This window comes from Microtus ochrogaster, chromosome 22 (genome assembly GCF_000317375.1).
Source record: "Microtus ochrogaster isolate Prairie Vole_2 chromosome 22, MicOch1.0, whole genome shotgun sequence".
Lineage (NCBI taxonomy): Eukaryota > Metazoa > Chordata > Mammalia > Rodentia > Cricetidae > Microtus > Microtus ochrogaster.
The window spans coordinates 33,963,490-33,975,364 of record NC_022023.1 but is presented as its reverse complement, the minus strand read 5'-3'; the positions used below and the strand labels follow the sequence as shown (position 1 = coordinate 33,975,364).

The 11,875-nt window shown below is 53.4% G+C and overlaps 2 protein-coding genes across 2 annotated transcripts in view; both read right to left on the bottom strand.

Moving 5' to 3' along the window:
* Plin3 (perilipin 3) overlaps positions 1-5,203 on the bottom strand; it is a 12,786-nt gene extending 7,583 nt beyond the window's left edge. Inside the window, exons 1-4 of the mRNA XM_005357855.3 lie at positions 5,139-5,203; positions 1,825-1,906; positions 874-1,072; positions 631-713 (exon numbers count right to left, since the gene is read on the bottom strand). Of these exons, the coding sequence (XP_005357912.1) occupies positions 631-713; positions 874-1,072; positions 1,825-1,890 (348 nt within the window). The 5' untranslated portion in view covers positions 1,891-1,906; positions 5,139-5,203. The remainder of the gene's footprint in view (positions 1-630; positions 714-873; positions 1,073-1,824; positions 1,907-5,138) is intronic.
* Positions 5,204-8,778: 3,575 nt separating this feature from the next.
* Positions 8,779-11,875, bottom strand: part of Arrdc5 (arrestin domain containing 5) — a 6,745-nt gene continuing 3,648 nt past the window's right edge. The window contains exons 2-3 of the mRNA XM_005357854.2: positions 11,422-11,627; positions 8,779-9,297 (exon numbers count right to left, since the gene is read on the bottom strand). Coding sequence (XP_005357911.1) covers positions 8,779-9,297; positions 11,422-11,627 — 725 coding nt within the window. The remainder of the gene's footprint in view (positions 9,298-11,421; positions 11,628-11,875) is intronic.

Below are 11,875 nucleotides of genomic sequence, written 5' to 3'. Positions count from 1 at the left end.
CCAAAGCTACACTGAGAAACTCTGTCTCAAAAAAAAAACAAACAAACAAAAAAAAAAAAACAAGCAAACAAAAAAAAACAAAAACAAAACAACAACAAAAGAGAATAGCACGTGAGAAGGTGCTGGGGAAGGATTCCGATGGGTGCGTTTGCTGTATAAGTGGACCCTGCCTTCTTGGGTTTAGGCTCCTTCCCAAAGGCTTACAACTCTGTTTGTTTGCTTGTTTTTTGTTTTTTTCTTTTGTTTTTCATTTTGTTTTGTTTTTCGAGACAGGGTTTCTCTGCAGCTTTGGAGCCTGTCCTGGAACTTGCTCTGTAGACCAGACTGGCGTCGAACTCACAGAGATTTGCCTGCCTCCTGAGTGCTGGGATTAAAGACGTGCACCAACACTGCATAGTTATAACTCTGTTTCTAAGGATGTGCTCCACCATCTAAACTGTGCGTGGTGCTTGAGGGGCCCGACCAGATGACAGTGTGTGTCCTTTCCTCTGGGTTGGGTGGGATCCAGATGGTGTTCTGACTGGATGTTGCCACCTTTTCTGCCCAGTCGTATTTGTGTTGTGGATAAAGCTGGGACCTGGTGGGCTCAGGCAGGGGCTCAAGGCAGAGTCAACCAACGCTAGCACTGACCTTCTCCGTGGGCTGCTGGAGGATGGGTAGGCTTTCCTGCAATCTGTCCAGCCCGCGGTGTGCGTACTCACTGGCCGTGGCAACTGCAGGGCACCAGAGAAAACACATCCACTGTAACTGCCCTTCAGAGGCGGGAGAGCCACCCAGGGCCAGTTTCAGGGAACTGGAGTTCAGAAGTGGGGGTGACTCCCTCCACAGATGGCCATGAGGAACATTCTCCAAACCCTGAGGTCCTCAACTCACTCTGGGGCTCCAGCTTGGACAAGATAGGTTGTGCCCCGCTGACCGCCGCTGCAGTGAGGGTCTTGACTCCTTTCTCAGCCACGTCACACACGGTCCTCACGTGGGGGTAGCTCTCCTTTGTGGAGGCATACGCAGCACTCACCATCTCACACGTGGAGCTGATGAGAGGCAGGTTGGCCATGCGGCCCACCACGCTGGGCTGTGGAGAGCAGGAGACTCGGTTAGCAGCTCGGGGTGCCCACAGGTATGCTCTCAATTTGGGGGAGCAGACCAGCTGGGCTCCACCATGCCTGGTACAAACAATTGCACAAGGCAAGACACCGGAAGGTCCAGTCGGGTGCTTCTGGTGGCTTGCTTGTTTGAGAATTGGACTGAGCACCCAGTGAAGTGTCAGGCAGTGGTGACAGAGGAACTCCATATTTGTCAGGCACTGGTTGTTAGAGCACTGTGTTCCATCCCCAACCCTAGAAACCTGGCGTGACAGTACATGATGTCATTCAACACAGGCTGGGGCCTCGAAGATTCAACTATGACAACTGTACCCTGGGCTACATAGTGAATTAGAGGCCAGCCTGGGCTAAATGACAGTTTCAGAGAAATGAAGAGAGACAAAGAGATGTAAGAGGAATTCAAAATCATCCTCAGTCATATAGAGAATTTGAGGCTAGCCTGTGCTATGTGAGACCCTGTATTGAAAGGCCGGTTCTAGGTGTTTAATCCTCAGCATTCAGAAGGCAGAGGTAGGGGAATCTCTGTGAGTTCCATGCTAGCCTGGGCTACATAGTAAGACCCTATCTCAAAACTAAAAGAAAAGAAAGAAAAGGAAAAGAAAGAAGCAGGGAGGTAGATCTCAGGACTTCTTCCCTGGCCAGCCCCTCCCCTCCCAGCCCCCAGCAGGATGCCATGAAGCACCCTTAGGAGCCTAGGGCTCCCTACAGCTCAGCCCCTCACCTGTGGGACAGGTTCTTCCACAGCAGCCTGGACTTCAGTAGGGACATCTGACCCGTTGCTAGACATGGTCTCGCAGCAGATGCTGTGGGCAGAAGAGACAGTCAAGTGACAGCCTGCCCCAGGAACACAGGAAGCAGAGGTGACCTATGAACCTTCCACCCTGTCAGAGCCCCGTCATCAGTTCAGAAGGTCCAAGGTGGGGCCCAGTTCACCACAGCACCTCAACCCCTGACCAGTTGGTGTTAAAGAGCTGACCTAGTGACCCAGGTGCATTTAACAAATCTGCATCCCTGAGCCATACCCCAGCCCCTCACTGGGGATTCTAGGCAGGGCTCCACCTGACCACGCCCCCAAACTCTTATTTAGAACCCCCCAACACTGGATGGTCGTGACAGAGGTCCTAGGCCACACCTAGCAGATCCGTCCATTTAAAAGTTTACTTTCACCATCTATTAAGGAGAAAGGTCACTGTTCCCCTCGCAGCCCTCTTCCACGTTACCACACAGTTGACACTGATGCCACACCTGTTCTGCCATAGGAGGGGCTGTACCCCTTGTGGGTCCCAACCTAGATGCCCAGCAGAGAGGGATTTTTTAAAAAACTAACAATTTCCCCATGTGTTCAAGACAGAGAATTCTCACAGGCCAAGATGTTCAGAGACGAAATGTGTGGAAAATGTATTCAAGACTTTCTCTCTTCCTCTCTCTTTCTCCTTAAAGAGTATTTTGGGATAGCCAGGCGTTGGTGGCGCACGCCTTTAATCCCAGCACTCGGGAGGCATTGGCAGGTGGATCTCTGTGAGTTCGAGACCAGCCTGGTCTATAAGAGCTAGTTCCAGGACAGGCTCCAAAGCCACAGAGAAACCCTGTCTCGAAAAAAGCAAAAACAAAAAAAAAAAAAAAAAAAAAAAAAAAAAAAAAAAAGAGAGTATTTTGGGGCTGGAAAATAGCTCTAAGGAACCGAGACTGTACTGCTCTTTCACAGGACTGGAGTCTGACTCCCAGCATCCGCAGCAGTGGGTTCACAACTGCCTGTGATTCTGGCTCCGAGGCTCTGAGGTCTTGATGCACATAACTAAAAATAATCAGCTAAGCCAGGTGGTGGTGGCGCAGGCCTTTAATCCCAGCACCCGGGAGCAGAGGCAGGCAGATCTCTGAGTTCCAGGCAAGCCTGGTCTTCAGGGTGAAAACCTATCTCAAAAACAAAAACAAAAATGTCTTTTGTGAGTGTGTGTGTGTGTGTGTGTGTGTGTACAGAAAAGTTAAGAAAATAGTAAGTCTTAGAAAGGTTTATGTTTTGGTTTCATGTGCATGCAGTGGCCAGAGCTGGAGTTAGGTGGTGTGAGGCGTCTGATGTGAGTGCTGGAAACTGAACCCAGGTCCTCTGAGGGAGAGGCAGAAGTGCCCTAACCGCTGAGCTATCCCTCCTGCCTGATTTGTTTATCTTTACATAGATGTTAGAGGATCGGGAAAATAGACAGACTAAGAAGAAGTTTGGGATGGAGGGCGGGTGTAGAAGGCAGGTCCCTGAATGTTAGGCCAGGAAAGTCATATCACTTATTCAAAAACCAATTAAAAGTGGGACTGGGGTCAGAGGGCATAGCCAGCACACCCCAGTGATGCTCCTAGAACTACAGAAACCAGGGGTGGTGGCACATGCCTGTCACCCCATCACTTGGGGGGAAGATCAGGACTTCAAGGCCATCCTTGGCTACATCGTGAATTCTAGGCCAGCCTGGGTTACGAGAGACCATGCCTCAAGAAATAAGGTCGGGTTTTGAACCAATAAGAGATCATGTATGAGGGAAGCGGGAGTCTTCAGCTCATTGAAAGCAGCTTTCGGATGGGCCATGCTGTCTTCCCACCGGGTTCTGCTGACTCACAACACTGAGTTTAAAGGTTGCTCCTAACTCAGACACCAGCACCCCAGGAAATTTTGTTGTGCCAGGTCTGAACCCAGTAATTCCAGAACACTGGGTCTGTTCTGGTGTGTATACAATGTTTGGGGCTGGTCCCAAGGGGTCTAGCCCATGCTAGGCAAGCGCTCTCCACTGAGCCACACCCCCAGCCCTCTTTCTGTTTTATTTTCTACATTTTATTTATTATGTATCATGTGTGTATGTGAGTGGATGCTCGCCACAGTACACCCAGGTCGAGCTCACAAGACAACCCGCAGGGGCAGATCCCGACTCTGGAGCCCTCTGAGATCCTCCCTTGTTTGCCGTGAGCTCTAGCTCAGACTCTGGGGTAGATTGCTTGGTGGAGTCTGTGGGATGCACAGTAACCAGGTTGGGCACTGCCGCCTAACTGCTCTAGGAAGACACCAGCTTCCGGTGTGCAAGAAAGATTTCCCAACAGTGGAGTCAGGTGATGAGGGTCAGGCCTCGGGCCTTGTAAGGTCCACCCACACCTTACCAGGGGTGCGGCAAAGTCTGATTGATTCCTTAGGAGTCAGTCGGACACCCTGGAGCCCCCCACTCCAAGCAAAGGGTGGCCAGCCGCTGCAGATAAGCACTTTCTGAATTCTTGGGGTTTGTGATCGCCTTACACCGGCTCCAGCTGCCAGGAACTGACCCTCCCCCTCACGTCCCGCCCATAAGATTACTTTCTCTGCTGAGACAGCCAGAAGCCCCCAGGGTCAAAGATTGCTGCGGGTCAGGGTTTAGAAGTGGTCAAGGAGTCTTTTTGCCTGGTTTGGTGACAATCCTGTCATCCCAGTATTACTGGTGGAGGCAGAGGGATGGCAAGTTCCAGACCACCCTAGTTTACAGAGCAGGCCCATTTCCAAAACCAATCACCAAGACAGAAACAAAGGACTGAGATTCTAAGAGAAGGCGGCACCAGGCCCGGCTGGGGACAAGATCTCAGGTCATAACCTCCTGTGGAACAGGCCCGCCTTTGTGCAAGGGTCCCTCCCCTCCCTCACGCATTCTAGCGGCTGGGGCCAGGCCAGTGCTGGGCTGGACCGAGGCTGCCCTGCCGGGTTGGTTGCTCTGGGGGACAGGAGACTCAGTACCGGGGAGGGTGGTGGAGCCGCAGGTCAGGAATCATGAGGCGTGCATTTGAGCACGGCTCTAATTCTGGGGACCCAGGACGGTAGAATCCACCTTCCTTGGCACTCAGGAACTCAGTCCCTACCGCCAAAGTCCCAGGGTGGCCAGGCCAAGAGTTGGAAGCGCTACAAAAGTTGGAGCCTCCGGTAAAAGTTAGTCTCCTGTAAAAGTGGAGGGGCCTTTGATCCTCCCAGCAAAAGTCTCGTGTCTCCCTCCTCCCCTGGGGCGCCTCAAGATCGACCCTGGGGCCCCCAGCTCTCACCAGAGTCCTCAGGTTGTCGAGGCAAGGAAGCCACCCTCCCAAAGCCAGCTCGGATCTGCCCGGGAGGGGCGGGGCGGCCTTTTGGATCCCGGGGGAGGAGGGGCTTGGGAGTGACGAGACAGACGACCAATCAAAGGGTCCCATGTTTTAGTCCCGCCCACCCACTTACCCACCTTTCTCAGGAGACCCAGCTGCCCGTTGAGTCCCAGTAAGACCTAGAGCCCTGGTCCTGGATGGAGTGGAAGTGAGGAAATCATGGGTAATGTCCTTTCCTGAAAGTTTTCTGGTGGGGGGTGTCCTTGAACCCCCGCATGTTTCCAGACACCTCAAAGAGGCTTGTGGATCCAGGGGATGGTTGAATGACATCTTTAAATGTGCCAAGTGAGAGTCTCCATCCGGACGCGGGGACTCAATAGCCAAGAGTATGCACAGTCCGATGAGGCCCTAGGTGAAAGTTTGCCTTCTCTCGACCAGCCTGAGGCGCTCACCGTGCCGAGGCCTTCTGGGACCCAGAGATGGCCATCCGTGCTTCCCAGACTCCTGGGCCAAGCAGGCCCTGAAGCTGCCCACCTTCCTGAAATCTTTCTCCCGGTGGTCTGTAAGCCAAGGGGTTAACCTCAGACGGCCTCAGGGGCTAAGAAAGAGCTGAATATGTTTGCTGAGGGGGTGACCATAGCTGCTGCTCCCCGACCTCTCAAGTGGGGGGTAAAACAAATGGGCACAGACGTTTGCAACTGCGCATGTGCAAGCGTGAGCCCAACCTGGGGAGGGCCCACCCTTGCTGAGGTACTGCAAATCTTTCCCGACTTCCGTTTCGGACCTCCTTTTTCTGGATTGCCTTGATGATTGTGTTCCTCATCTTCCTGCTTCCACTGAACAATGTGGCCTTCACAGGGGCAGAGGAGGGATGCCCGCAGTGGTGCCCTGCCCCCGATGGTGCCTTCTCTGTGTGCCCCCCCATGGCTCCCCTTCCTTCTGTGCCCCTGATGCATGCATCCCTTTCTCTATGCCCTGGCACCTTTCCTTTTGTGATCTGTGATCCCCGACAGCGCTCCTTCCCTCTGTGCCTCTGACGGTACCCCTTCCTCTGTGCCCCCCCATGGTGCCCTTCCCTCAGTGACCCCCAACGCCACCCTTCCCTGTGTCTTAGCAGGCATGTACTATTAACCTTGGTCCTGGGAACATAATCTGAACCCTCTTGGCTTGGTAGCACTCAGAGACCAGTGGGAAGTCAGGCCAGCAGGATAACATTAAGACTAAATTTAGGGGACAGACAGCCAGCCAGATCTACATACTGGGTCCATCTCAAAAACAAGATGGCATAATACTTGGGGGAGTTGATCCAAGGGATATTTTAAAATTGTGTTACATCTATTTATTTGGTGTGTGGAGGTCAGACAAGAGTATGCTGGCATCCTTTCTCTCTGCCACGTGGTGCCTGGAGATTGAACTCTGGCTTTAATTGGCAGCAAACTCCCTTCCTAATTGATTCATCTTGCTGGCCTCCAAGGAACTTTTATTTTGTCTCATCGACTGAGGCCATCATCCGTGTTGGAACGAGAGGCATTTGCAACCACTTCTGGCCTCTTTTCGAAGAAATTAGGGGCTGGGCGTCACTGCTCAGTCGGTACACACCAAACTTGGGTTCTGTCCTCAGCACTACATTCCCAGGTGGGCTGCATGCTGTTACCCCAGCACCCTGGAGCTGGAAGCAGGGGGATCAGGAGGGTTCAAGTCAGCTTGTTCTGCACAGTGAGTTTGAGGCCAGCCTGGGTTACATAGATTTTAGGCAGGAAAAACAAAGATTCTAGATGAAAGAGCTAGCCCTCTGTCTGCAGTGTCTGAGCCCTGACGTCCCCATGTCCCCACTCTGTCTGCAGTGTTTGAGCCCTGATGTCCCCATGTCCCCACTCTGTCTGTCTGCAGTGTCTGAGTCCTGACGTCCCCGTGTCCCCACTCCGTCTGTCTGCAGTGGCCGAGCCCTGACGTCCCCGTGTCCCCACTCTTTGGAGGACACATTATAGCCACAAGTCCTTGCTTTTACTCAGTACCTGATGGCCAGCCTCTGTCCACATCTACTCTGTGGCCTGTGTGGCCAGGGTTTTTCGCTGCCCCTCACCACAGGCAGCTGGGGGACATTTAACACGCAGGCCCTGGCTGTCCCCGCCCCCCTGGGCCTCATGGCGCCAGCTGCCCGCTGTCCCCTGTGAGAGGCCGTGGTGGCAGGCTTGGGGGAGGGGCACAGCTCTGAGACCTTGGCCCACCAGGCTGTCCCAGCTTCTTCCAGACCCCGTGTGTCTCCTTTGTCCACCACATCCTGGCACTCCAGCTCCTGCGAGAGGCAGCCACTAAGTTTCCTTGGTTCTTTGTTTCTCTGGGCTCTGAGACAGACCGTGCAGGCTGCCTGGTGGCTCCTGAGGCGACTTTAAAGCAAGCGGGCTCAGTGGGCAGGCTTCACTTTATAAATATCTTGGCTGGCCCAAGGGCTGTGCCCTGTGGGGCCTGTAACCCAATCCCTCAGGGGCCACAGGTCCCAGAGAGGGCAGTCTGGCCCACAGTGGCCAAGCAGGCTACTCAGAGCACCGCCAGAGTCCAGGACATCCTAATCATGTTGTCACGCCAGTGGGGACAAGCTGTTCCTGCTGTCCCCTGGGTGGAGACTGGGGGCTGCTGTCCTGGTGACCACTTTGAAACTGAATAAGTGAACACGGAGGTGTTGCCTTGGACCTGGGGGGGACATCCTTAAGTCCTTCTAATTGACAAGATAAGTGGGCTCCTCCCACCAGTCCTAGGTGGTGGGGAGACTGGTCACTTCACTGGTGGCTGGGGCTTGCAGTGTGGATGGTCCTCCGGTGGCAGCTGCAGCCACTGCTCCCCCCAGAGCTTGCAGCTGTGTGAGTGGCTTACGTTTCTGGGAGGGGGGTTATTTTGGGGCTGGGAACCAGGAAGAATGAGGGGCCCTTCCACGGAGGACAGGAAACCTGGTGGCCCCAGCTGCCTTCTCCCGTTGGCCCACCTGGCATGGTGAGTGTCGTCAGTCACCACACAGGAAGTGTCCCCAACGCTTGCCTGTGTGAGTCACTGAGTCTCAGGGATGGAGGGGGAAGGAGTCTCCCTGTGAAAGTTGCAGAGCTGGATGGAATGTTCCAGAAAGCCTTCACTAGGTTGCTAATAGCAGTATGGCGTAGCACTGACAGAGTCTCACAAAGCCCAGGCATTGCTGACAATGTAATATATAATCGGAATGACCTCAAACCTCTCAGCCTCCCTAGTGCTGGGACACTGTGCCAACCTGCCTGGCTTTGGAGACCTCTGTTTAGAGGTAGATACTTAACCCATGGGAACTTGGCCTACAGTGACTGCTCTGGCAAGACTTAAGAGACACATCTGTTCCCTTCAGACTGGGTCTCACATAATCCAGGCTAGCCTGGAGCTCGCTAGGTAGCGGAGGCTGCCCTTGAATTTCTGTTCCTCCAGCTCCTGAGTGAGTGCCAGGTGACAGGTACACACCCTCACACCAGGATTGTGTGGTATCTGGGATAGAGCCCAGGGCATTGTACCTGCCCTGCTAGCCCCAGGCCCAGCAGACAAGCAGCTCACTTAGAGTTACAATAGGCTTTTAATATTAAAGTTCGGGCATTCAAACCAGTTGATCCTCATTTGGTGACTCAACCACCTGGGGGCAGCTGTCCTGGTCTTCCCTCCTGCTGGTGATGATGATGGGGAGCCGGGCTTTGACGGTGGACAAGGACCAGGGGAGGTGGATAGTGACAACGAGCTCATAGCTCGTTTGCATGATCTCGTTCTCCTGGGAGCAGTTGCTCACGGACAATACCAGTGGCAGGGTGAAGGCACTGACCACTGTGGTGCTGTTGAAGGCCGGGATGCGAGCGTTGGCCACCTGTCGCAGCAGCTCACTGCTGTCCGCCCGCTGGCGCCGCTCGGCATTGGGCGTGAAGCCCTCGTACTGCACGTGGGCGTAGAGGGCGAACACCACCGTCTTGATATACTTGCCCGTGTTGTTGAGGATCTCCGTCGTGAATGTCACATTCTCACCCGGCACAAAGGTGTTCTTGCCCATCTGCACCTGCAGCCTCACCCAGCCCTGGCTACAGCAGCTGTAAGATACCTTCTTCTCCACTTCTACCAATATGGGGTTCTATAAAGGAAGAGGATAGACCTGCTGAGGACCTATTGCTGCAGCTCATGCAGGCTGTGGGGGACGGTGGGGGGACTTGAGACCCAGACTTCTGTCTCCCTGACTTGTGTCTCCAACCCTAAGGACCGTGGAGCACCAGGAGGCTCAGATTGGAAGATTGTTGGTTCAAGGCTAGCCTGGGCCACAGAAGGGACAGCCAGGACTATAGAATGAGACTTTTTAAACATACAGGACAACGCTGGCGGTGGGGGCACACCTTTAATCCCAACATTCGGGAGGCAGACACAGGTGGATCTCTGTGAGATTGAGGCCAGCATGGTCTACAGAGCACATTCCAGGACAGCCAGGACTGGACAGAGAAACCCTGTCTGTCTCAAAACAAGAGTGCTTCTTGGAGTGTTTAAGAGTTTGTCCACTTTGCAAGCTGGATGTCTCTGCTCACTGGAAACCCTAGGCGCTCTGAGTTGACGCCGGGCTTTAGTTCCACGTTCCGTGCATTTGTACAATGACTTCCTGTCTGAATTTACTCTACTGCTTTATTTCTGTTATCACTGTTGTGATCGTGGTCATCATCGTCACTGAGACAGGGTCTCACTGGGCAACTGAGGTTGGCCTCTAATGCACTGCCACCCTCCTGCCTAAATCTTTCAAGTGCCAGGATGTAACTGTTACACCCAGTTCATGTTCAATTGACTTTTGCAACTTTGTCAGAGGTCATGGGACTTGAATGTTACGGGCCATGGGGTGGGGCGGCAGCTCCAAGGTGGCTCAATGGACAAAGGCACCTGCTGCTGGGCCCGAAGACCCAAGTTCAATTTCCAGGCCCCACATGGTGAAAGGAAAGAACTGACTCCCACAGACCATCCTCTGAGGCCCATACACTTGCCGTGGGCCCCCTTCACCAAGGTAAATAAATGTTAAAAAGAAGGAAAAAGAAAAGTACAACCAGGTTAACAAGGTATCCTCATAGGGTCAAGGGTCTACCAACCTTTGACGTTCTGACATCACCTTCCATTCTCAACCTCTGACCCCTGCATCTCTCACCCCCTCCCTTCTCAGCAAGGGACCATTTCTCTCTGCCTGCTACACCAAGGCTGAGCATTCCCTTCGAGCCCCTCCTCTGTGTAGAAAACTTCAACTTCACGGGTGCAAGAGGGCCTCTGCAGGCCTCATGGAACCCGCCGCCAAGAGTGAGACAAAGCTGGGGTTTACAGGTGGGCTTCCTCGCCACGCCTCCACACTGAGCTCTGGGCAGCTCCAGGGCCTTTGCACAGGCTGAACCCCCATTTGCTAATGAGTCACCTTTAGTCCTCATGCAGCCCCCAGAAAGGGTGCCTGACCCATCCAAGGGCACCCAGGGGCATCTCCCCTGTGCTTCGCTGTGGAGGTGACAACCTTTATCTTGGGACTGTTTCACTGGACTAAGCCAGGCCCGAGCTTCTACCAGTCTTCTCTCTCTCTCTCTCTCTCTCTCTCTCTCTCTCTCTCTCTCTCTCTCGCCCCCATAGTGTCACCTGGGCTGTGAAGCCTGGGCATGCTGACGGTTTTCTCAGCGGTACTGAGTCAAGACTGGATCGTTCCCTGCAAATGTCCTGGGCCCTGTCAGGTGTTGGGCCTCCTGGCTCTGCCAGAAGCTTGTGCAGTGCAGGAGCCACTTCCACCTGAACCCTCACTTGACTTTTAGGAGGTTTGGGGGTGCTGGTGGGGAGCTCTATTATGAACCATAAGCTGCAAGATGTCCCAGGGCCAAATATCACAGGATGTAAAATCACAAAGTTGAGAGTCATCCCACCTACTAGGCTCCTGCTTTGGTTTCTGAGTTACCTTTTTCATTTTTTTTTAATCAATTAGTGTGTGTGTGTGTGTGTGTGTGTGTGTGTGTGTGTGTGTGTGTAAGGCTGGGGGGGAGAGCCCAGGTTTCAGCATGCCTAGTTAGGTCAGGGAGTTGGTTCTTCCCTTCTCTCTTCAGATGGGTCCTGGAAATCAAACTTAGGCCATCAAGCTTGGCAACAATCACCTTTACCTGCTAAGCCCTATTCCTGACCCCTGCAAGCTGCCTGTTGTGGAATTACGCCAAAGCCTGGCTAGGCAGCCCTACCCTTCCTGCTCCCATCTCCCGGGTACCTGGGTGAGGTTCCGCTGGCGGAATTCAGAAATCCCTTGGACTAGCAAGTACAGCCTCTTCTTAGCCAGGATATGCTCCCGGCCCATGCACAGGGCCTGCACAAAGTAAGAGACGTGGCCGATCTTGCTGTTGAATGTGGACGGAAGCCTGGGAGGTAAGTTGAAATGGAAGTCAAAGGTGTGGCTGCCTGCCCTTAACCAATTATCTGTAAGCAAAACACACCGAGGCCGTGCGTGAGAACCTTCCAGAACCTTGTCTGGTGGCAGCACTGGGGCTGGGGCTAATCACTGACTAACACCCCCATGTTTTTATTGATCGACATGGGACCTCCTACCTTGTCTCCTTTTCTTTCTTTCTTTTTTTTTTGTTTTTTGGTTTTTCGAGACAGGGTTTCTCTGTGGCTTTGGAGCCTGTCCTGGAACTAGCTCTGTAGACCAGGCTGGTCTCGAACTC